Source organism: Camelina sativa, chromosome 17 (genome assembly GCF_030686135.1).
Source record: "Camelina sativa cultivar CO46 ecotype springtype chromosome 17, ASM3068613v1".
Classification (NCBI taxonomy): domain Eukaryota; kingdom Viridiplantae; phylum Streptophyta; class Magnoliopsida; order Brassicales; family Brassicaceae; genus Camelina; species Camelina sativa.
In genome coordinates, this window is record NC_141896.1 from 5,070,852 (window position 1) to 5,095,721 (window position 24,870).

Genomic DNA, 24,870 nt, shown 5'->3' on the forward strand with positions numbered 1-24,870 from the left:
AGCCATCCGGTCCGGGGGCTTTGTCAGGATGAATATCAAAACATGCTGACTTTACTTCTTCTGGTGTAGGTATTGCAATGAGAGACTGGTTCATAAAGTAAAGAAAAAAAGAAACAATCTTTACCACAGAGAAAAAAAAAATTGCAAAGTAGATTAACTATAAATGGGTCACTTAAGTGAGAATGCAAGAAGCCAAGAACTTTAAAAATTATTAATTAAGTAAATTTTCTATGTACGTAATATTTTAATTTTAATTCAACCGTCTCTCCGTGGTTACAAATCATCATCAACTATTATGACTTATATTGTCTTGAAAACATAAACACACTATACATATCACACTTCGTATTGAGTAGATTATATTTGTAATGTTTTAATTTTGTTTTTTACGTGATATATTGTTGACTAAAAATGATTTAATTGATCATCTTCATGCATGTATGTGGAAATTTACGTTACATACATTAGTTATCTGTACCTAAGCCCACCATCTAACTTAATCACCATATAGGAAAATACATATAATTAATAAGGAAAATATCTGCAATTTAAATGCAATTATTATTTATTATAATTATAAAGTAAAAATAAATTTATACAAAAAAATGATTAAAGTATAAAAATGTTTAATGTATTAAAATTAGTGATTAATATAACATATAAAAAATAATATAATCAAAATAAAAAATTAATGTAATCTTCTTAAGTTTTTTAATCGGTAAATGATTTTATAGCGTATTTAATATTAATGTTTTTATAAACATTGGTTTTCAAAATTAGTAGCTCATGTGGTCGCAACATGTGTCATTTTTAACAATAAAATTTTTATCTTGTGTTATACAAAAATTTTGTTTTAACATATTTTTAAATTATAAGAAATTAAAAATTTAAACAATTTAATAAATATAAAAGATAGTTCGAGTTCTACGGTCCAGCTGTTCACTTCAACCACGACATCGCACGCCATTACACCTGGACCGTAAGACTTAACCCGGCCGACCAGTACGACATCATGAAAACGGAGAAGGTGGTTGTCAGGGATGGTAATGAGTGCTGGTTCATTTTTCAAAGGCGCGCAAAGTCTAGTCTGATGATGAAGACGAATATCCCTCGAGTAAAAAATTAGAATATACGAAAGATGTTATGGTTTCTCTCTAGATCCTCATTTAACTTTATCGTAATTGGTGTGTTTAGTTTTATTATTAAAGCTCATGCTTGTTTTATGGAATAATTAATAAAATTATATATTTCTACCGTAAAAGAAAGTCAGGTTTCCTCTATGAAATCAAGCAATCTATTAAATAATTAATTGAAAAAATTAAAGTCAACTTTATGTACGACAAATTTCTGTACATAAATGTAATAGTTAAATTTGTAGAAATCGATACATTTTCTTTTAAAACTATATTAATGGAATAATTAATAAAACTATATATTTTATTCCATTTCTTCCCTTGTGTCTGTGTTGATTTCGTAGTTATACACCTCTCCTTGATTAAGTAACATTAGGATAGTACCCGCGCTATGCCGCGGGATTGTTTTATATTTAGTTTTATTTTTATTATTTTGGATAATTTTATATGTGTTTGTGATAAAAAAAATTATTATTAATATAATTTTCAACAATATTCATTGGTAATATTTTCGGTTTTAGGTTTTTGTTATTATGTATTGCTAGTTTATTATTGGAATGAAACTGTAAATTAAAATCATTTTTTCTTGTATTAGTATGTATTGGAGGACCATTATTATTGTTAGTTGTGTTGTTTTATTTAATCAATTTTGGTGTTTGATATTTAATGTTTTTATCAACACCAAGGAGATTTTTAAGAATATTTTGTTTTAAAAAAATTGTTTGATTGTGTTATATCAACTCTACTTTCTTACATGTTTTTTAGATTAGTTAATTAATTATTAAACATATAATGAAAAATGTTTTTTCTCGCTTCGGAAAAATTAACTTATATGAGTCAAAGTTGTGTTCAAAATTGTCCAACCATTTTTGTCTTCGGATATGAAACTTTATTGAATGTTTTTAATCAAAAAAGAAATCCATCAAAACATTTTCTTTTGTCATTAACATCTCCTTTTTAGGGTTTATGATTGGGCTTTTAATTTGATGATGGGGTCTGGTTCACCTTATGTAAAAGTAAAATCCATAAAGGTTATATATACTGAAATCAGTCATCGATTATAAATACTACTGGTGTCTGCTGAGAAAGGTTCTCGTTGAAACAAAGTTTAAACCAGTTCGGTGTATATATTACGGTCAAGTTTGGTTTAATTTCATTTAGGCGATGTTTATTTCACGTGGCAAAACAATATGCCTTGTGCTTCATTTAAAAAAAAAATCTATTAATTTATTAATAATTGACAAACAAATCAAAATATTAAAATCTATACTCAAGCTTTTTAGTATTGATTGTAGTATTGTACACATACATTGTCTTTTTTTTTTTTTTTTAATTGGTCATCAATATGTCGTCTCTTTCTCTCTTTGTCGACCTTTATTCTTGTTGCAGGTTTTAGGTGTTAACAAGACATAACAACATACACTTTAAAACATATCTCAATCTAGACATCAACACAAAAACTGATCAAAATATAATATTTATTAAAGACAATCCATATAAAGTTTATATTTTGACAAGAACCGATCAAAAAGCTAAAGAATATATGCAAAAGTAAAAAAAAAAAAAATTACGTAAAATTACAAATCAAAAGCAAAAGTTTACATCTTTGACACATAAAATATCATGACACTAACAGACTTGATCATATGTCACAATTTATTTTATTTTATTTAGAACATATCTCAAGTTGATTGTTGTAGAGATTCGGGACAAGGAGACTTTGAATTTTTGCAAATGCTTCAAGGAGCAATCAGTTTCCGACCAGATAAATCAACTCGGTCCAGTGATGCTTCGAACTCCGAAGCTTGATGCAATGTACTCACAACCTTTTCCTTGATTATCTCCTCCGCAACTTGTAAATAAACCCACTCATAAGCCTCCTCTTTCCTCTTTTCTCCATCCTCAATTTTAATCTCCAAATATAATCTCTAAAACATATTTGGATTCTTAGTGTTTTTTTTTTTCACGCAATCTTTTTAAAAATTAGCGTACGCGTATATATATATATATATAATATGTTTTTGTATAATTTAATTGTATAGTTATGAATAATTCAAAATATCATATCTTAAATTGTAGGGTATGCCATATATATCTTTATCTCATTAATTTAAATGTAGATTTTTTTGTTCCCATCTCTTGTTAACACTAAGTTTTATTGATATCAAATATATTACACAAAGCCGAAATCATATACATAAAAGTAAGGTTTTGGTCTCTCCTTATTGGTTGATTTTCATTTAATTTTTATAAATTTAATATTTGTTTTTAATTAAACAACACAATTAATCATATACATTAATGCATACTATAAATTCATTATTTACTACTAAATTGCAACTGAAATTACATAAATTGTGAATTGACTTTTAATCCTCCATTCATTTTCATTTAAACACACTATTAATTATAATTGTAACTCTTCCAATTTAATTATTTTAAAAATGTAACTTATATCAATTTTTATACTATAAATAACCATTCTCACATCTTCCTCCACCATATCCCAAATCCTAAATATTTTCCTTTTTTTTTTTATAATGTTCTTGCATAGGTTGAAAAAACCCAATTAAGAGTTTGATTATATTTTTATTTTACTATATATTTTACATTGTTTTGAATTTTATTGTTTATTTGTTTTATGTACTTCTTCTTTTCTTCTTTGTTTTCTTATATTATTTTGATTTAAAATACATATGTATTCTAATAGGTATAATAAAATTTTGATGACCATAATAATATTTTGGTTATAACCATCTCATAATAAGGGAATCAAGCTAAAGAAAACATTTTAATTCTTTACTTTAGATGTTTGATTAGTTCTTACAAATTCATGTATATTTATTTTATTCTTAAAATTTGATATGTTCTCATGAAAGAAATTTTTGTAATATAATTATCAAATCAATTTTTCCTACCTCTCTCTTACCTCCAACAAAATTGTAATAAATATATTTTAGTTTGTGATTCAACATATAATTATATAAAAATCATTATTTTAAAATTTAATTTAAATATGTACTGTAAGGATTTTGCTATATAAAAACCAATTTGATATTTATTTTCTTTCTAGCTTTTACTATAAGGATAAAAAATTAAAACTAAGCCTAGCAATATAACTTAAATTAAGGGGAATATAAAAAATTGTAATATAATTATCAAATCAATTTTTTTTAACTCTCACTTACATCAAACAAAATTGTAATACATTTATTTTAGAATAATAATCATTATATTCAGTTTGGGATTTAACATATAATTATATAAAAATCACTATTTTAATTTAATTCAAATATGTACTTTAAAGATTTTTCTATATAACAAAAACATTAAGTTTTCCTTTTCTATCTATCTTTTATCACAAGGATTAAAAATTATAACTAAACCTAGCAATATATCTTAAACTAAGAGGAATATATAAAAAATTGTATCTTAAAACTTTGATTGCACTTCATATGATTTTATAGGAAATATTTTTTTTTTTACTTTCAAATTAGTTTAGTTTTTAATTATTAAATACTTTAGGTTATGTGTTAGTTTATATGAAAAACTTAAATTATATATTTAATTCACATAGTAAAATTTTGTTTTTTTATTCATAATATTTTATTATCTCAAATGCTCAAAAATACTAATGAAAATTATTATCAAAGTTGAAAAATAAAAAAAAAATTACTTTAAGAGATATGTATAATGTATATATGATTATTTTAAATAAGTTATATATTTTGATATTGTATGATTTGAATAAATAAAAGTGTAAAAAATATTAATGACATTTAAATTGATTTGTTAAGTTTTTTTATGATTATCAAATAAATTTATATTAATTAACATATTTTATTATACAACAATCCGCTCATTTGTGCGAGACATTACCTAGGCTAATACATAAGCAAAAAAAGACATCCTTGTTAGCTAAACAAAAAGCTCAAACGAAAGGTCCAGAAAAAAACAGCTCAATAATCAGTTTTTAATTAAAATAATATAGGCCACGTGTAAGTAACAAACAAAAAAAAACCCTTATTGCTTTTCTTCTTCGTTAGTTTTTTAGGTTGCAGCGCCGCATATAATTTTTTCTCAGATTAACCTCAAAACACATATATTTGCATGGATTTTACTTAGATCTAAAGTAATTGCACTATGATTCAAGTGATTTGACAAAAAAATTAACGCTTCGAGTTCCTCTGTTGTATGCTTCCAAACCGAACCGTAAGTAAAGAAATCCAGGAGAAATAAAAACACTCTCACCTTCGGTTCGGTTCGGTTCTCTTCTATTTAGTCCACATATGTGTAAAATCAGGTGAGCTGTATTAATTAAAATGTTTTCATTGGTTACCTGTTTTAACTGAGGTGTCAGCTCCTACTTGAATAACAAAGCTGATGTGTCAAGCCCTGGAGAGAAACATAGTACTTTTATTGTATTGATGATGAGTCATGAACATATGAAAAAGAATCAAAAGTAACTTTCACTTTTTTACTAAGATAACAAACAAACAAAAAGATTGGTTTCTGACTTTCGAGTGACACAAACTCAAAACTCGAATTATGCCCTCTCTCTTATTTTTTATTTTTTTTCCTTCTTCCTCTTCTTCTTCTTTCATAATGGGGTAAGATTATATTTTGGTCTAGCTAGCTTGGGTAATACGTGGAATATCATTTCCATTATTTTGTAGAAGACTTAACAAAGGAAAATAAAGTTGTACAGATTAATTGTTATGTAAGAAAGGTTATTTTATCTCCCAAGTTTAGAACTATTTCAATTCATTAGTAGATATATCTTTCTAAAAAAAAAGTTAAATAAGATGCATGATTTGTATACACTTGCATTTAAACATCATTTATAAACTTTAACAACAACAACAACAAAAAAATGTTTTTCAAAAAAATAAACATAATATTTTCCATTTTTATTATAACAATGATTTTGTGATTTGCGACTTTGCGTGTATATATTGTTGACTAAAAATGATTTATTTGATCATCGTCATGTTTGTGGAATTTAAGTTACATTACATTACGTACCCCACCATCTGCACTATTTGAATTTAAGTTATATATTAGGAGTTTGTTATAGTTTCCACATTTGTAAGTCAGTCTTAGCCTTACTGAGCTTTCATTTTTATCAACAACCGGACCACATGCATGAACATAGATCTCTATTGAGTTTATGAATCTTTACAAGATTCCATGCAGTTCACATGTTTGGTTGTAATCGTTTATATCATTGTACTAGAATGTCCAAAAATATACACGGTTCTTGAACTATTGATGATATATATTTAAAAAGTATTTAGACCTATGGATGGAAGCAATCATTCGAATGATTCAAATCGTTTATCTTTTGTTGCGCTATTATATGCTCATCTCCTCATCACTGAAACAACTATGCTTTGGTTTAGCTTATCCTATGTTGTACTTTAAACAATTCATGTCTTGTATGTTACTTTCTATCTAATAAAATGGTAACACCTCTTTGATCAAAAAAAAAAAAGTAATATATTTTACAAAAATTAGTAATTCCATTTATTTTCATATCAGAATTAGTAATTTACTATATTATTTTTGTTTTATATAATTTTATAAAATAGTAATTATAATTTTTATAATAATGTAAATAAATATTATTATAAAAAATGCACACACGAATCGAATAAAAAAAGAACTTTTTCAAACTCTTAAAATTGTTCTTCTCATGATCCGAAGGATTTGAGATCAAAATAGGAGCATATGGACGATGTCTTAACTCACTAACCACAAAACCAATTACAAGCAAGCCCATATAATATAACCAAAGAAGTTCTAATTAATTTTTCTTCGTCGCTTGATCCGAACTCTCTGAAGGAATTGGACCTATATTGGGACCATAGACACAATGACTAAGGTGATTAGAATCAAAACCTATTTGAATCTTCTTGGACGTATCACCCCTGAAAATATAAATGCAAGCCTTGCCATTTTCGTCCCCACAACACATGACGAGTCTTTTTCCTTAGACATTATCGATGAAGTAACTTGGATAATAATCCTTAGTAATAGGTCTTGAAACTGTCATGAACTTCAACCACACTACATTCTCCACATCCTCATTAATCTTGTTATTTGTCACCCAAATCTCGATGTCATATGGCTTTATGAATGTATGTAACACTGATAGCTGAACCCCACTAAAAACAGAGAGGATAGGATAATTAAAAGAATCAATCTTCCCCGGTAGAACACAATATATTTTGAATATCTCTTTCGAAAAGTGTAAACTTTTGATAATATATTCACCGGTCTCTAGGCTATAAGTAGTCCAATACATATTCCATTCAAAGACACGTTACTATACAATGAAGTTCCCCTTGTGGTGTTCTCTCTTCGGGATCAGCTTTAAAAAAAAAAATTTCCCGGATCAGATCTGCGATCAGAGGTTAGAGACTTCATGGTTTGGGTCATTGGGGAGATCAATTGTGCCTGGTTCCATTCTCGAGCCGCATCTATGGCTTGTGATAATACTTCGGCTGGTTGCAGGCGTTTCTCATTAAAGATTCTTTTGTTCCTGGCGCCAAATCGACCACACAATCCAAGGGGTGAGAGGTCCTTGGCTGATGCCGCAAGGGGGGGAGACACATGAGGTTTTTGGTGAGTTCAACCAGGGCTCGGAAAGAGGATATGTGGCTTGGATCAGGGGGGTTCTTGAATGGGGCTGAGTCCCAGATCTGTTTTGCAAAAGGGCATTTGACGAAGAGATGGAGACAAGTCTCATCCTCCCCGCAGAAAGGACATTGGGCATTCAGGTTGATGTTTCGGTGTTTCAAGTTTGTCCCTAGAGGTAGGGCTCCACGTATAGCTTTCCATAGGATTAGTATGTAATTAATGGTTGATTTATGTTGGGATACAAACAATGTCCCACATCTGAAGATTAGAAAATAAGTTTCTAGTATATAAGTCAAGATCAACTCCAATTAGTACGAGACCTTTTGGGAAGGAGCCCAATAAGAAATCCGTGCGGGCTTTGCCACCTGGGGCCAAAGCGGACAATATCATACTAATAGAAGAGTTGGCTTGGGCTTGGAAAGCCCAACAATTGGTATCAGAGCCTAGGTCGAAAATGGACCTAGGGGAGTGGGTGTGGGCTCTGTGTTCGGTGTGGGAGATCTCTCAAAAAAATGACATAATTAAGTGTGTCTCAAGAATACTTCAGGAATAAAAAGGGGTACCGGAGCCTAGGTATCTGGGTTTCGCTGAATGGGAGGCCAAAGTATCGTGATACATAGTTTGAGGGGAGGTTTGTTGGGATACAAACAATGTTCCACATCTGAAGATTAGAAAATAAGTTTCTAGTATATAAGCCAAGACCAACTCCAATTAGTATGAGGCCTTTTGGGAAGGAGCCCAATAAAAAATCCGTGCGGACTTTGCCACCTGGGCCCAAAGCGGACAATATCATACTAATAGAAGAGTTGGCTTGGGCTTGGAAAGCCCAACAATTTACATACAACATGTTAGAGGTAGGGCTCCACGCATAGCTTTCCATAGGATCTCCTTTGTTGGTTTACCTTTCATGGTTAGTATTACTACTACATGTTAGATAGTAATTAGATTTTAAGAGATTTAGAATGTTTGGATAATGTTGAAATATACACTTTTATAAGAGAAGAACGTTAGAATAATATTTGAAAATCTTTTGTTATCTTTGAAGCTATGGTCACGTGTTTGTTATACATGATGGTATAATGTCTTAGTTTAGATCTTCTAACAAGTGGGTTGATATTGACTTTGGGCTCATTACTTGGTTTGATCTTTGTACTTTAACTTCTTATAATCTAGGGGCTTCAGTTCTTTATGTTTGAAATCCAGAGCAAGTGGATTGCTTCAGGTCTGTCGGGACGGGCTAAGCTTCCTTCAGAGAATAAGATGATGGAAGAAGCTATAGATTTCTACGCAAAGCTTGAAGATTTGGGGATCCCTAAGAGATATACACATTTTCTAACCGGTCCTCAAGGGAATCCAATGCTCGAGACATTTAAATCGGAGGATGAAGTTGTGATTTCTCAAAGCTATTATTTCAACTGCAAATCAATAACCGGCCGATATATTCACGAAGCCGCTTCCACATGCTCCGTTTGCCTCGTTGCGATACAAACTTGGTGTGGATACACCACCCACACTAAATTTGTAGGGGAGTATAAAGGAGAAACAAAACTCTCCTTTTGAAGCACAGACTTTCAAAACCAAGAAAGTGGACCAAACAAAGCTAAAGCCCAATAACATTCAATCAGTGAAGCCCAACAAACCTAATATGAGACAACGGTCATCTGAAGACAAGAAGAGGACGTTGCAGAGGAATCTGACATTGCAGAGGAATCTTCATACCTCCAAGCTGTTGCAAGAGCAGAGGATGTGAGCTGTCCCAAAGCTCTCAGATAGAGACAAAGAATGCCTTCAATGCTCTCAACCTCCTCTATGAAGATGACATGTGTCAATGAGAACTAGGTTTAGCAATGTTTCAATCCTCGTATAAATAGACGATGTGAAACATTGTAAACCTCAAGAGCGAAAAATCAGAAATAAGAAATATCTTTCCTCACAGATTCTTCACATTTCTATAGCATTTTTTCACATTTCTATAGCAAATTCGTTACAAAAGAATTTTTTTAAGTATATTAAAATGAAAATTGCGCTCAAATGAGTCTTTTTGCTTATAGTTTATGTATATTATAACAAAACACCCCATGTCACATAGATGTAACTTGTAAGACAATATTACCTACATTGCTAGTTTAATGAATTAGACCTTATATAACGACATGTTATTACTTTTTCTTCTATTCAAGTAAACATCCGCTCTTTAATTCATATTTTCTTTTTTTTGGTTTAAAGTCATATGTCTCTTTATGATATTTTTTAAATATATATTATTATTTCAACAAAAATATTATATATATATATATTTGTAAAAAGACAATAATTTTAAATCAATTTATATAACTGGTTGAAAAAACAACAAGCAGTCCATAATAATAAATATTAATATTTTTGTTCTTGAAAATCTGAACTCTTTCCAGGAATGGGTGTCAAACTGGAAACATAGGAACAATGATTAATATAATGTTTAGCCTCAACGTCTATTTGAATCTTCGTCAAGGCATTGCCCCTCACAATATAAATGCAAAGCTGTTTATTTTTATCCTTACAACAGATGACAAGACTCTTTTTGTAAACATTATCGATGAAGTAACTTGGAGGAAAGTCCATAGAAATAGGTATAGAAACCGTCATGAAGTTTATCCACGTTACATGCTCCCCATCGTCATTATTAATCTTGTTTTTTGTCACCCAAACCTCAATTATATTATTTGCTCCAATGATTCTTTTTAACACTGAAAGCCTATCTTTCTTAAAAGTTGAGAGGGCTGGCAAATTGTAAGAGTTCTTATTCCACGGTAGAACACAAAAAACTTTAAACACTTCTTTCGAAAAATCGAAACTTTTGATAAGATATTTATCGGTGTTATAATCAAAATCAGCCCAATATAAATTTCCATTCAAAGACACATCAGCACCTTTGCGGATACGTACTTTAGGAGAAAAATTTGTACACTTCCACTTATTATTTTCTAACTCGTAGATATAAGCTTTTCTCTCATTATTTGAACCCAAGATGTTGTAAACCTTTTCAGGTTTACCACTATCATATCCTATGCCACGAAACACGAATCGTTTGTCTTTACCCTCGATCCATCTAGCTTGTCTTAACCACGGGTTCCAAATCGCAGCTTTATTTTTCCATGACCACGACTCACAAAACAATAAGCCATCACAATGAAGGAAGTTTGTACGCAAGGCATTATTAAAATAAGGAATATCTAAAGGTAATTCATGCATCCTTATCTTTGGATCATTGCTGAGATTGACGCTTACCGAATACATCTTGGAATCCGTCCATATGAAAAATTGAGGACGTACATGCACCGAGTAGTTGTTGATGAATGATTTGCTTTTAAAAAGTGTGTACCATTGTTTGCAAACGATTTTGAATCGGATTACAGATAGAAGCGGAATACGATAGAGTATTTCTTCTACCAATTCCCATGGAAGTTGTACATGCATCATTTGGTTTTCATTGTAACCATGAAGCTAACAACATAATATGCAATATATAAATTATAAAGAAAAAAAGTTAACTAGGAAAAAAAAATTTAATTAAAGAATATAATCTTACATCTTACAAATTAAGCTAGATTTACCTTCTCCAAAATAAGACATAATATATATCTTACATCTTCATAATATAGTTGTAGCAATTAATGTAAAGTTGAAATAATCTAGCTACTTTAATGTAATTGACATATAGATATAATATAGATTAACTATAAACAAGAATTAAATCACATACACTAAAAACATATTATGTGTTAAAACTTGGATTATCTTCCCAAGCATTAGACATAGTATTGTCTTATCTCTTTTAAGATACATAATGTTAGCAATTAATGTAAGTTTTTAGATAAACTAAGAAATCAATCTAATTTAATGTTTCATAAACTAAATAAACTTTTAAGTATGGTTTTAGTTTTATGATAATAAACTTTAAAATTTACAACTAATTAAGTAAAATATATTAAATATTAGGATGAGATCTGTTTTAATATATAGTTGTGATTTCACATTCTTCTAATGTGTCATACTATAAAGTAAATTTGTTACATTGTGGATTTTGGTTTTTATTGTGTATTTGGAAAACAAATTAAAACGTGTAACCTTTTTGTTGAAGAAATTCATGAAGCACCATTTTTGATGGACCATTTTTCAAAACACACCATCAAATTAAATTATATATACATTTTCTTAATAAAATTTATGTCATATATAATTATTAGAGTTTCTTGAAAAGATGAAAGAAACCCAATAAGCAAATATATAACCAAAAAAAAAAAACTTCTAATTATTGTCTGTCTCTTGATCTGAACCCTCGCAGGGAATAGGAATTAAACTAGGATCATAGAAACAATGACTAAACTCACTAACATCAAAATCTATTTGAATCTTCTTCCTCGCATGGCCACTGACAATATAAATGCAACCCTTTCCACTTTCGTCACTACAACACATGACGAGTCTCTTTTCGTAGATGTCATTGATGAAGTAACTTGGACTAGAGCCCTTATAAATGGGTATTGAAATTGTCATGAACATCATCCACACCACATTCTCCACATCTTCGTTAATCTTGTTCTTTGTCACCCAAATCTCGATGTCATTTGTTCCTTTAAATTTATTTAATACTGAAAGTCGATCTCCCCTAAAAACTGAGAGGACTGGAATATCAGAATATTTCTTCTTCCACGGCAGAACGCAAAAGATTTTTAATATCTCTTTAGAAAAATCGAAACTTTGGATAACATATTTATCAACCGTGAAGTCAGAAGCAGCCCAATACAAATTTCCATTCAAAGACACATTGTTATCTAATGAATCTGATCCTTCTATGAAAGTCTCTTCTTCTGAAACATCATTAATACACTTCCACGCATTGCTTCCAAAGTTGTACATAGAAAATCTTTTATAAAACATAGAGTTAGTTCCATTAAAACTTCGTCGACGATAACTATATCCAAATATATGATAACCCTTTCCGGGATTACCACTATCGTACCCTATGCCACCAAACCTGAAATGTTCTTCCTCCGACTTGATACATCTAGTTTGTCTCAACGACGGGTTCCAAACAACCGCTTTGTTGTTCCACCACCATGAGGCACAAAACAATAAGTCATTGCAAGGAAGAAAGTTTGTTGTCCTATGATAACTTAAATCTGGAATATTTAAGGCCAACTCACGCAGCTCTACTTTTGGATCATTATCGTTGAGATTGAGACCTACCGAATAAACCTTGGAATTGGTCCATAAAAGGAACTGAGTACGGATCAGAGCCAAGTGCTTGTGGATGAACGTCGTATCGTTGAAAAGTGTATTCCATTCTTTGGAAACGGTTCTGAATCGGGATAGAGATAGAGATGGACAACGATGGAGTATCTCTTCCACCAATTCCTCGGGAAGATTCACATGCGCCATTTTGGTCTTTGATTTAACTATGAAGGTAAACAACCATAATATACAATATATAATAAGAGGTGGGAAGATATAGTTAAGAAAAAAAATAAAAGGAAAATGCTTTATACAATAGAAGAATTAATTTACATACTCTAAAATTATAATATTTTTTAAAGCATAACTAATAAACTTGGATTAACTTCTCCAACATATGACATAGTATATTATGTTTTATCTCTTTTGTATGATACAACAATTGTAGTAATTAATGTATCTAAAAAGTTAAGAAATAAATATACTTTTAATTATATATATATGGTCATTTCAATAATTTAGAATCTGTAATAAGTAAATTGAAAATCTAGCATAAGATGTATTTTAAGTTTTAGTTATTCCATGACATATATTTCAAAATTATATGTTTTCATTTTTTTAAAAGGGATCTTCATAAAAAACTAACATTGTATCTTCGATCGACTTCTAGAAGTGAAACTAGACCCAACGCGACTACTCTCAGAAGCAAGGCTCTTTGGCAAAAGTTCGCTTATACGACGTGCATTATTTATTTATTAAGCAATAAAACAAGCATTTATCATGTTTTTAAATTTCTTTAGTAACTTTTGTTACGTGTTTTTTCAAAAAAAAAAAAAAAAAAAAAAAAACTTTTGTTACGTGGCTTCAATAATTCTTCTTTTTTACTTTACAATGGGATGTTGATGTCTCATGAGAAAGAGATGCTTTTCAATATTTTCCTAACTTTTCTTAATATTTTGATTGGCCCGTCGAAAAGTGCACGTGGCTAACCACTGAAGTGCCTAGTGAACATTTGTGATAACAAAATTAAAATATTAATGTCTCAAGAGATATTGCTCTCAATCCGACTTTTTCTAATGATTACGACATTGTGGAAGTTTGCGATCGAGGTTTCACCAAGTTAGAACTGAACTGAGTTCAAATTTCTCATACACTGGAGTTTGGTTTCTAGCAATGATTCTTGTCTTGTTTTATCGTACGTACTGCATGCGTTCCAATTCTATGTTAGAAACAAATATATATGAGGGCGGTTTGCAAAGACTGCGTCTCTGCTTTCTTGCTGGACCCTTCTAACCTTTAGTATTAGAGATTACTGGGACCAACGATAGATTCGACTTTCGAAGAATTTGGATGGACATGTATTATTTAATCGTACTTACAAATACAAATAAATGTTTTTAAGAAAACTACTTGACGGATATTACCAAGCTACCATTAGTGAAAGAGCAAGTCTTGATCGGTCTGTTCCGGTCTCTTCAACTCGTTAGATGCAGGAAACTTTCTTTCAACTTGGTTTAACTAGGTTTATCCAACCTTAGATGACTTCGACTTTTCTTTGTTGTATCCCGTTTACAAGTTGACTTCTCTTTTGCTTTATCATCTTCGTTCAATCATTGTAATATCAAATTATGCATCTTTTAAAAGGTATCGATGAATAAAGTTTTTTTATTGAATTAGAAAGAAAAAAAAATGTACCCCAATATAATTATGAATTTATGAATAACAAAAAGGTTACTAACAAACCAGGACTATATGTTATCCACATCCTTTTCCAAGCTACAATATATATGCTATTTTGGAACCAGAGAAATTGTCGTCTTCGCACTAACGTTGCAACTTCATCTCACATCATCTGCTGCAAAAAAAAAAAAATCACTTCGATCCGTGCTAAACTCGCTTGTTACATCAAAATTTTAACGTCATGGAAACATTTTGGTCTCGGCCTCTCGGGGTTAGTCAAATGTATATTGTAAACTTAACATTGATACCAAAAAATGTATTTTTGATATTTAGATGTACAGCACCAAAAATATTTGTTGTTGCATAACCTATTTTAAAAGACATCAAAATTGCAAATTAATTAGTATGAATTATTTAATATATGCAAAAATATATATATATATATATATATATATATATATATATATATTAAAAAGTTAGTTTTAGGTAAAGGAAAGAGTAGTGTCGTGTACAATAATTCAACCACATCTGTTGTAAGCTAAATCCTATAATTGGTAAATCTTTCAAGAAGTTTGATATATAATCTGTGGTGTTAGTGTTTTGTCCAAAAAGACGAAAGTGTCGATAAAGTAATTTAAAATGTTTCCATTTTTTAAAACTACTTTCGTAATGGTTTTGTTTGCAACTTGATAGATATTTTCTTCATATTTGGCGTCTTTCATTTTTAAAGAAATGGCGTAGTCGATTCGTATTTGCCGTCTCCATACAGCTTTTACCGATTTTAATATATATATTTAGTCTCCAACCATAAAATTAATTTTGGGTATATATTATATATTTTCAATATTATATTTAATATACAGATCAGTCTTACGTTTTCTCTACACAGACTTTCTAAATCGATCGAATGCTGATTCTTTTCTTTCAAAAAAAAAAAAGCTCACTTCTGAAAATTTGATCTACAAGTCTATCACGTACTTATTAGTATCTATAATCTGAAATAAGCAATGATATTGGTTAATATGATGTGGATGGTGGTAAGAATATTTTATGATGCATATCCATCTTTCTACTATAATTTATTTAATCATACATATATTATAATAGAAAAAAGTTTATTTTTTCGTATGCCATGTTGAATAGTACACACATGGTCCGGGACACTGTTGTGTGGTAGATACATTCGGCAACACTTTAAAAGAAGTAGGAACCAATCTTCGTCGGATATTAAAAAGTAACCTAATAAAGGAGAGTTAATTACAATGACTTAATTAAACCTTATTATTATTTCTTTTCACCTTTAAAATCAATTATCGTGGAAGCACATTCACTTGATCAACTAAACAAGAAATTATATACTATATATACCTCTTGTAAAAATCCCATATAATGTATATGCAAATATTTATAAGAAACTTCATGATATATAACCAATTTTTCAACTTCTTGTAGAATCAATAATAGATTATGCTATTTTTAGAAACCACCAATTTTTATAATCAGTTTTAGAGTGTAAACATCTAATAACCACGGCTGGAACCTTGCTACTTAACTGAATTTAATATTCAGACGAGATTATGTAAGAATTGTATACAATGAAGTGACACGTCATCGTTCGTTAGTATCACCTTTTTCTTCGTATATATAAATAATGCACATCGTTATGATCGAAACAAACACCATCACCTCACTCTCTTCGTTACCATCACAATCTCTTCATCTTCATTATTTCACAATAACCTAACATGGCACCGAGTCATCCTGATCCAGCCATCTCTCGCCACGTAGCAGTAATCGGAGCCGGAGCCGCGGGACTCGTAGCTGCTCGTGAGCTACGCCGTGAAGGCCACTCAGTAGTCGTCTTAGAGCGCGGGAGCCAAATCGGAGGCGTGTGGGCTTACACCTCTCAAGTCGAACCAGACCCGCTTAGCCTCGACCCTACCCGACCCGTCGTCCACTCGAGCCTCTACAAATCCCTACGCACCAACATCCCCAGAGAATGCATGGGTTTCACCGACTTCCCTTTTGCGGCCCGACCACACGACGGGTCGAGGGATCCGAGAAGACATCCGGCTCATACTGAGGTTCTTGCTTACCTGCGAGACTTTGCTAAAGAGTTCGATATCGAGGAGATGATAAGGTTCGAGACTGAGGTTGTTAAGGCAGAGCCGGTGGAGGCAGAGGAGGAGGGCAGAGGGAAGTGGAGGGTTAAGTCTAGAAGCTCCGATGGTGTTGCCGACGAGATATATGACGCTATCATGGTTTGTAACGGACATTATACAGAGCCTCGTCACGCTCTTATCGCTGGTAAATAAGCAAGTGTCCTGAGTTGTGTATTTCAATTGTTCAAGTTAAGAAGAATTTAATTTAATTGATATATGAATTGGTTAAAAAAAAATATACATTAAAATTTATTACAAGTAATAGAAAGTATATATAGAAAACAGAGTTCTCTTTATTCAAAGAAAAAAAAAAACAGAGTTCTCTTGGGATGATTTAGGTTTTCCTTTAGGGAAAAATAACAATAATTTTGCTTTTATTTTCAGGAATAGATTCATGGCCAGGCAAGCAAATTCACAGTCACAACTACCGTGTTCCTGATCAATTCAAAGATCAGGTACTTGTCGAAATATGTCATATACTATATTGAATCTTGTGATATATCAACATTTCTCTTCACTTTAAATTCTTGGATCGTTTCCTTGTTTGTTGTGTAATTTCCAGGTGGTGATAGTGATCGGAAGCTCGGCGAGTGGAGTTGATATAAGCAGAGATATTGCAAAGGTGGCGAAAGAAGTCCATGTTTCGTCTAGGTCGACTTCACCGGAGACCTATGAGAAGCTTCCCGGTTATGACAATCTATGGCTTCACCCAACGGTATATAGGCTAATGAATGAATCATGTTGATTGTTTTTATGATTTAGTTTCTCCATAATAAACCACTGAATGATTTCTGGTGACGTTCATTTCATTGTACAATAGATTGAAATTGCACGCGAAGACGGTTCGGTGGTTTTCGAGAACGGAAAGACGGTTTACGCAGATACCATTATGCATTGTACCGGGTTAGATAGACTATATATGGCTTAAACATTGAAACACAGAGCACATCAAATATGTGAAAACGTTTTTCATTGACCCTTTTTGTATCTTGTTATAACTATCTTCAGGTACAAATATTACTTCCCCTTTGTCGACACAAAAGGTGAAGTAACCGTGGATGATAATCGAGTTGGACCATTGTATAAGCATGTATTTCCTCCGGCTCTTGCCCCGGGCCTTTCGTTCATTGGCTTACCATGGCAGGTTAATAATCTTTGAAATGTGTATAATTTTTATTTTTGTGTGTGTGAATATCTTGTTGCTTATGCAAATAATCTCATTGTTTGGTTTCACTTGATGTATTAGATCTCCCCCTTTCCGATGTTTGAGCTTCAAAGCAAGTGGGTGGCAGCGGTCTTGTCCGGTCGAGTATCTCTCCCATCACAAGACGAGATGATGAAAGACACTAAGGCGTTCTACGATAAGCTTGAATCTTCAGGAATTCCCAAAAGATATACACATTTGATGCCTGATGACTCTCAGGTACACATATATCTCTTACCCCTACTTTTTCGCAATAATGTTATCTTGATAACAAACGGTGGAGGCTAAACAATTTATTTTTGGTGAAATTATTGTGGCAGTTTGAATATGATAATTGGCTTGCGGATCAATGTGACTATCCCCGGATAGAGAAATGGAGAGAACAAATGTTTTACATAGGTTTCAAGAGAATCTATGCACAATCCGCTACATATAGGGATAATTGGGACGATGATCATCTCATCGCAGAAGCATACGATGATTTCGTCAAATTTACGTCAAGCTATCCTGAACTGTTGCCGATGCTGAAAACTTAACAAATTTGATAATTGACGTGGGACCTTTGTTAATTATGTGAAAGCGATGCATGTGTATGTTTTGTAATTGGAAGTGTGTCTTGTATGGCTGATATGTTTCCAAAAATGTATGTGGGGACTAAGTGTTAAACCAAAAATAATTGGAATGACTTTATAAAAATATGTAAGTAATAATGCGGTGAGCCTTTCAGAAGAAAAAAAAAAAAGAAGCAAATTTGCCATTGCATGATTGTGCACTCATCACGCATGACATCATCAGTTAGCACTTCTTTGCTTGTGGCGCTTTATGAATGAGTGGGACTTACTTTTGTTTGCTGTGTTACACGGACCCACTAAATCTATTTCCTTTTTTTTTCTTAACTTTAGTTTCATTTTTTAACTGATCCTTATTTAAGTGAATCCATTTTTTGTGAGGATCCTTAAACCATCATCATAAACAGTCAGTTTATCACTATGGATTTGTTATTGAAGAAAGAAGTTCCTCTGTCTTTGAGTTAGCCAACTCCTATATTTTAAGAGGTATCTACGAGAAGAATTCCTCTTTTAGCCTAGAAAATGCAGTCATAATCTAGCCTCAGATGATGACCTTATGATGCCTCTCCTACGAAAAGCGTAACAATGCTCTTCATTTCAACTATAAGGCGATTTTAACAATCGGTTAACCCCTGAATATCCTTAGCTATTGTGCTTGGTTTAAAATGTTTTTTTTTGGAGATGATTGAGAAACAGCGAAATAAACAGATGTCTGGTTCGCACTTGTTGACGAGAACAGAGCAAACGAGTGAAATGAACATGTATTTGACCAGCGATTACACAAGGAGACAATGCCATCGGGGACATTAATTATCATGACAAAGGTTTTCTCAAAATCACATGCATATAGCATAACAGGTCTTTTAAAAGACAAAAAAAAAGCATCGCAAGTTTTGAAGTTACAAAACATCAGAAAACATATTCCGGGCCGGGTACTAAATTAGAGAACGTAGTCGTAGAGAGCAGCCAAAAATATAATTACTGACTCAAATGGTGGATTTGGCAATTTGCGGTTGATCATCAAGAGTTTCTTCTTCTTTTCCAAAGTTTTGCGCTTCTAGTAGTGGAGGAGTCGTATCTTTAAACTCGATCGGAGCTTGCTTAGCTATTCTGATCAGTCAGGTGAAAAAACATTCAACATAGAGAATATATGAGCAACAACGATCCATATAGCTAGCTACTGCTAATTAATTTAGAGAAATACCCTAAAATAGCACTAAATCAAGTTTTATGGACAATTATAGCACACATTCCATAAATTTCCAAAATAGCATTATTTAACATATTATAAACTATTTAAAATTAATTTTTAGAATTTGTTTTTTTTTATGTTTGGGTTCTCAATTTCACATTTAGGGTATAATTTTGAGGGGTAAAGTTTAGTATTTTGAATTTAGGATTTAATTTTAGAAGATTAATTAGTGCTATTTTTGGAATTTTAAAGATGTTGTGCTAAGTTTGGAACAAAAACTTATTTTAGTGCTATTTTTGAGAATCTCCCATTAATTTATCGTATTACACTCCTCTGTATCATTTGAAATTGCAATATATCACTTAAATTAAAAAAAACATTCTGACTAAACATTAGAGAGATAATAAGAAATGGACACCTACTGAAGAGGGTCGGCGGTAGCTATAGTAACCTCAGAGTGATCCGATTCCTTCTGAGACGCACGTATTCTTCTTCTTGCATAATTAGGACTATAAGTTTTTTTATAGCTAAGTAGCATCGGGTAACGTTTTGTGAAACACCCTCCTCGACCGCGCGGGCGTTGCTTCCCCATGATTCTTGTCTTGTACGTCTTGTGCCTCCTAAACCCTAAAGGCTACAATGCCTATATATATGTTTAAGTAATTTGGGCCGGCCTAACATATTTTTATTCCAAGTTTTCCAATTTTCAAAACCCGATCCAGGCCCATACCCTAAACTTCGGTTTGGTTTAGTCAATATTTTCTTAACCGTACGGAAGATAAGAAGATAGATTTTTTGAATTTGATGATACTCTCTGAATCGTAGTAGTACAGAGCAAAAGGGCTCGAAAAAAAATTGAAACTTTTTGTAATTTCATTTGATATTTCTTTTTTTTGGGTGATGCAGTCTCTTCTCGCTGATTTCTCTATCTCTCCCTCTCACTTCAATTTCTGTCTCCCTCTTATTGCGTAGTATGTATGCTCTTTGCTTTACAGAGATTACTTGAGTTGCTGCTTCAAAGTTTGATCTCTGTCTCTCTACTCTCTACTTTATTTTCCTGATCTCTTTTATGGGTTTTAATTGAATTTTACTTATCTGTGTGTTTCTCTCTTCATGAGCTGCAATGGTTAGTTAGTTTCTGTTACTCTAGCTTGTCTTATCTCCAATCAAGTGGTGAATAAAAAGTTTGGTCCCCCTTAAGTTTTTTTTTTTTGAGTGGACCTGAGAGATAGAGACGACTTTTGACTTGGACGAAATCATTCATTCACGAATATGACTAACAAAAGTCCAAGTCTTCTTTTTGGCTACATGTGATCTCCTAACATCACAGATGTTAATTGTGAATTAAGCTTCCTTGGCTCTGTCTTTGTGAAATTGCAGGATGGGGGGTTGTGTGTCTTTCCAACTATCTTGCGATCAAGTGTTGAACCGTGCCGGTAGCTGCTTTTGTGGCAGAGGTAATTACATTCGTAACCTCGAGAAGAATTTGGTGGCTCTTGAGAAATCCATGGAAGTACTAAAGGCAAGGCGAGAAGATGTGTTAAGAAGGGTGCTGAGGGAGGAGGGCAAAGGTCTACAAAGACTTAACGAAGTCCAGGTATGGCTTACGAGTGTTCAGACCATCGAGAACCATTTTGATGATTTAAGTAGTTCTAAAACCGTTGAACTTCAAAGGTTGTGTCTTTTTGGTGTTTGTTCAAAAAACTTAACATCTAGCTTTCAGTACGGGAGAAGGGTATTTCTGATGTTGAAAGAGGTTGAGAGTATCAAATCTGATGGAGTCTTTGAAGTTGTGGCTGATTCAGTAATGGCAGATGTGGTGGAGGAAAGACCTCTGCAACCAATGATTTTTGGTCGAGAAACAATGCTAGAAAGGGCATGGAACCGTCTCATGGATGATGAGACTGGTGTCATGGGTCTCTACGGGATGGGAGGAGTAGGGAAAACAACTCTTCTCGCACAGATCAACAATAAGTTTTGTGGCGTAAGTGTTAGGGTTGATATTGTCATTTGGATTGTAGTGTCCAGCGATCTACGGGTTGAGAAGATTCAAGATGAGATTGCTGAGAAGTTAGGCCTTAGTGGAGGGTGTTGGAACCAAAAAGAGAAAAGACAGAAGGTCACTGATATACACACTCATATGAAGAATAAGAAATTTGTTTTGTTATTGGATGACATTTGGAGAAAAGTGGATTTAACAGAAATCGGAGTCCCATTTCCTACAAGAGAAAATGGATGCAAAGTAGTATTCACCACTCGTTCTAGGGAAGTATGTGGCCACATGGGGGTTGATGATCCAATGGAAGTTGAGTGTCTAGCAAAGCATGACGCGTGGGATTTGTTCAAGAAAAAGGTTGGACAACTCACCCTTAAAAGCCATCCAGACATAACTGAACAAGCAAGAAAAGTTGCCGAAAAATGTTGTGGCCTACCACTGGCGCTCAATGTCATTGGCGAGACCATGTCATGCAAGAGGACTATACAAGAATGGTATCATGCGGTTCAGGTTCTGAATTCGTATGCTGCAGATTTTTCTGGCATGGATGACCAAATCCTACCTATTCTAAAGTATAGCTATGACAGTTTGAAGGGTGACCAGATTAAGTCATGCTTTCTGTATTGCTCTCTTTTTCCTGAAGATTACTTGATGAGGAAAGAGAAGTTGATAGACTACTGGATATGTGAAGGATTCATAAGTGAAAAAGAAGGTAGAGAGAGAACATTAAACCAAGGTTATGAGATAATTGGTACCCTTGTCCGTGCATGTTTGTTGTTGGAGGAAGGAAGGAATAAATCAAAGGTGAAAATGCATGATGTAGTTCGTGAGATGGCTCTATGGATATCATCTGATCTTGGGGAAAATAGAGAAAAGTGTATCGTGAGAGCAGGTGTTGGGTTATGCAAGGTACCAGAAGTCGAGAATTGGAGGGCTGTGGAAAGGATGTCACTGATGAATAATAAGATTGAAGAGATATCTGGTAGTCCCAAGTGTCCCAAACTTACAACTTTGTTCCTCCAAGAAAACATACCATTGACAAGTATTGCAGGTAAATTCTTTATGTGTATGCCAAAGCTAGTTGTTTTGGATCTGTCTAAGAACTTGCGTCTTGATGGATTGCCGGACGAGATATCAGAGTTGGTCTCCTTGAAGTATCTTGATTTATCAAGAACATTGATTGTGCGACTACCTGCTTGTCTCCAAAAATTAAAGAAACTAATGCATCTGTATCTAGAGGGTACAACAAGTCTTCGGAGCATCGATGGGATATCAAATTTGTCGCGCTTAAGAACATTAACGTTACGTTATTGCAATAAACTCTTGTTTGACGGAAGGTTGAAGGAGTTGCTTCTCTTGAAACGCTTAGAAGTTCTAACCATTGAGATCAAGTCAAGATCTGTTTTGGAGACACTGTTTTTCTCTGGCATGTTGTGGAGATGTATTCAAAAGGTAGTTATCAAAGACATTTGGGACGAATCTATTGATTTATTGACTTTTCCGACTAATCTCCGTAGCCCTAGTAGTCCATACTTCCCAAACCTCTCATCTGTGTCTATAGAAAGGTGTTCTGGTCTAAAAGATTTAACTTGGTTGTTGTTCGCTCCAAACCTTTTACATTTAGAAGTGAAGAGTTTAGGGAGACTAGAAGAAGTAGTGAGCAAAGAGAAAACTGATAAGCAGCAGCAGCTACAAGGTATTGTTCCGTTTGGAAAACTAGAAACTCTAGTGATGCTTGACTTACCAGTGGTGGAGAGCATCTACTGGACTCCCCTGCTGTTTCCATGTCTGAGGGAAATGTACATAGAACTATGTCCCAAACTGGGGAAGCTTCCGCTTGATTCTAAAAGCGTAGCTGAAGTTGAAGGGTTTGTCATAAAATGTGAAGCTACAGATTGGATTGAAGGGATTGAGTGGGAGGATGAAGCCACAAGACTTCGTTTCTTGCCGACACGCAAAATGGTATACCTCCTTTCCTTCTTTGCTATGTCACTCTCTCGTTTTCCAAATATCAAACTGAAACCTTTTCTTCTTTGTGGCTGCTTTAGGTCGTAGGTTACTGCTATTAGTAAGTCGTGAAGGATGTGAAGTCACGTTTCCTGTATTTCTCTCAATTTGTCGAAGATTTAATCATAAAACAAGATGAAGGTAGAGAAAAAGCATTCAACCAAAGGTAATGATATGCTCAGTATTCTTGCGTTGATCTTTGTTGTTGGAGGGAGCTAAGGATAAAGATTTTGTGGGTATGCATGATGTGGTTCATGAGATGGCTCTGTGGATATCATCTGATTTTGGAAAACATAAAGAGGGATGTATTGTGCATGCCGGGCGTTGGATTATATGAACTACCTAAACTCAAGAACTTGAGAGCTATGAAAAAGTATGTCATTGAACTCTGTTCCTTCAGAAAAACTACAAGTTGGTATGACAACTGAAACTGGCAAGGACGAGGAGACTTGAGAGCATTTTCAGGGATATCAGTGTATCACATTTGTCAAGTTTGAGGACAGTGAGACTAGGAGATTCAAAAACAACACTTGATATGAGCCTAATAATGAAAGAGCTACAGCTCGTAGAACAGAGATACAACTCTCTTTATTTTATTTTTTTTTTGTGTGCAAAAAAACAGATACAACTCATGATTTCTTTTTCTCCCTCTGTTTTTGGTTCTGTAGTAATCTTTGAAATATTATGTTAAAAACAAAGAAACAAATTAGATTGTTGGTTTGGTTTTGTTAACGTAAGCAGATGATTATTTTTAGATGTTCTGAAGGATTTTTAGTTAAACTCAAAAATTTGTTCCTCTCTTGTATTTTCTTTTTTTTAGTGTCTGAAGTAGGCCAGTCTTGAAGCATCTTGAAGCATCTGAAACAAAAAATAATTTGTACTACCACAGTAACAACATGGGAAACCAAATTGAATTTTACAGTATGCCATAAATCTGAGTGGACTCCGGTAACATTTGCAACACATACATACAAGAAAATCAAATTCAAAAGAACAGCCTTTCTCTACGTGTATAATTAGTCAAACTACACTATCACCGAACAAAAAATAGCTATACTATTAGTGGTGAAT

General features: G+C 32.8%; 3 protein-coding genes and 1 pseudogene across 7 annotated transcripts; 2 read left to right on the forward strand and 2 right to left on the reverse strand.

Annotated features, from left to right (window-relative positions):
* Window positions 1-10,061: 10,061 nt before the first annotated feature.
* Window positions 10,062-11,324, reverse strand: LOC104759182 (putative F-box/kelch-repeat protein At1g12170 pseudogene; annotated as a pseudogene). Its single transcript, XR_015586527.1, has one exon. The product of XR_015586527.1 is annotated as a putative F-box/kelch-repeat protein At1g12170 pseudogene (transcript).
* Window positions 11,325-11,934: 610 nt separating this feature from the next.
* LOC109129868 (putative F-box protein At1g12190) lies at window positions 11,935-13,271 on the reverse strand. Its single transcript, XM_019238848.2, has one exon. The coding sequence runs from the start codon at window positions 13,194-13,196 to the stop codon at window positions 12,063-12,065; it is 1,134 nt and encodes a 377-aa protein (XP_019094393.1). The 5' UTR covers window positions 13,197-13,271; the 3' UTR covers window positions 11,935-12,062.
* Window positions 13,272-16,002: 2,731 nt separating this feature from the next.
* Window positions 16,003-18,731, forward strand: LOC104755483 (flavin-containing monooxygenase FMO GS-OX-like 2). The gene is made up of 7 exons (XM_010477878.3): window positions 16,003-16,976; window positions 17,216-17,286; window positions 17,394-17,546; window positions 17,652-17,734; window positions 17,840-17,975; window positions 18,078-18,254; window positions 18,356-18,731. The coding sequence occupies exons 1-7, from the start codon at window positions 16,415-16,417 to the stop codon at window positions 18,569-18,571; spliced, it is 1,398 nt and encodes a 465-aa protein (XP_010476180.2). The 5' UTR covers window positions 16,003-16,414; the 3' UTR covers window positions 18,572-18,731.
* Window positions 18,732-20,578: 1,847 nt separating this feature from the next.
* On the forward strand, window positions 20,579-24,553 carry LOC104755484 (putative disease resistance protein At4g10780). 4 transcript variants are annotated; one of them, XM_087494622.1, is made up of 4 exons: window positions 20,618-20,767; window positions 21,177-21,393; window positions 21,513-23,754; window positions 23,841-24,553. In XM_087494622.1, exons 3-4 carry the CDS (start codon window positions 21,541-21,543, stop codon window positions 23,859-23,861), a joined length of 2,235 nt encoding a protein of 744 aa, XP_087350748.1. In that variant the 5' UTR covers window positions 20,618-20,767; window positions 21,177-21,393; window positions 21,513-21,540; the 3' UTR covers window positions 23,862-24,553. The 4 variants fall into 4 exon arrangements, with proteins under 4 accessions (XP_010476183.1, XP_010476182.1, XP_087350747.1 ...); XM_010477881.3 differs by having other exon boundaries at window positions 20,579-20,767; window positions 21,177-23,754; XM_010477880.3 differs by having other exon boundaries at window positions 20,582-20,816; window positions 21,177-23,754.
* The last annotated feature ends 317 nt before the right edge of the window (window positions 24,554-24,870 follow it).

What these genes read in the sequence shown, in the direction of transcription:
- LOC109129868 (XM_019238848.2), bottom strand. Translation starts at nt 13,196, where the DNA reads ATGGCGCATGTGAATCTTCCCGAGGAATTGGTGGAAGAGATACTCCAT.
- LOC104755484 (XM_010477881.3), top strand. Translation starts at nt 21,178, where the DNA reads ATGGGGGGTTGTGTGTCTTTCCAACTATCTTGCGATCAAGTGTTGAAC. An exon ending in TCTTGCCGACACGCAAAATG is followed by an intron (nt 23,755 to 23,840) that starts GTATACCTCCTT and finishes TGGCTGCTTTAG; the next exon opens with GTCGTAGGTTACTGCTATTA.
- LOC104755483 (XM_010477878.3), top strand. Translation starts at nt 16,415, where the DNA reads ATGGCACCGAGTCATCCTGATCCAGCCATCTCTCGCCACGTAGCAGTA. An exon ending in TCGTCACGCTCTTATCGCTG is followed by an intron (nt 16,977 to 17,215) that starts GTAAATAAGCAA and finishes TTTTATTTTCAG; the next exon opens with GAATAGATTCATGGCCAGGC. An exon ending in CTGATCAATTCAAAGATCAG is followed by an intron (nt 17,287 to 17,393) that starts GTACTTGTCGAA and finishes TGTAATTTCCAG; the next exon opens with GTGGTGATAGTGATCGGAAG.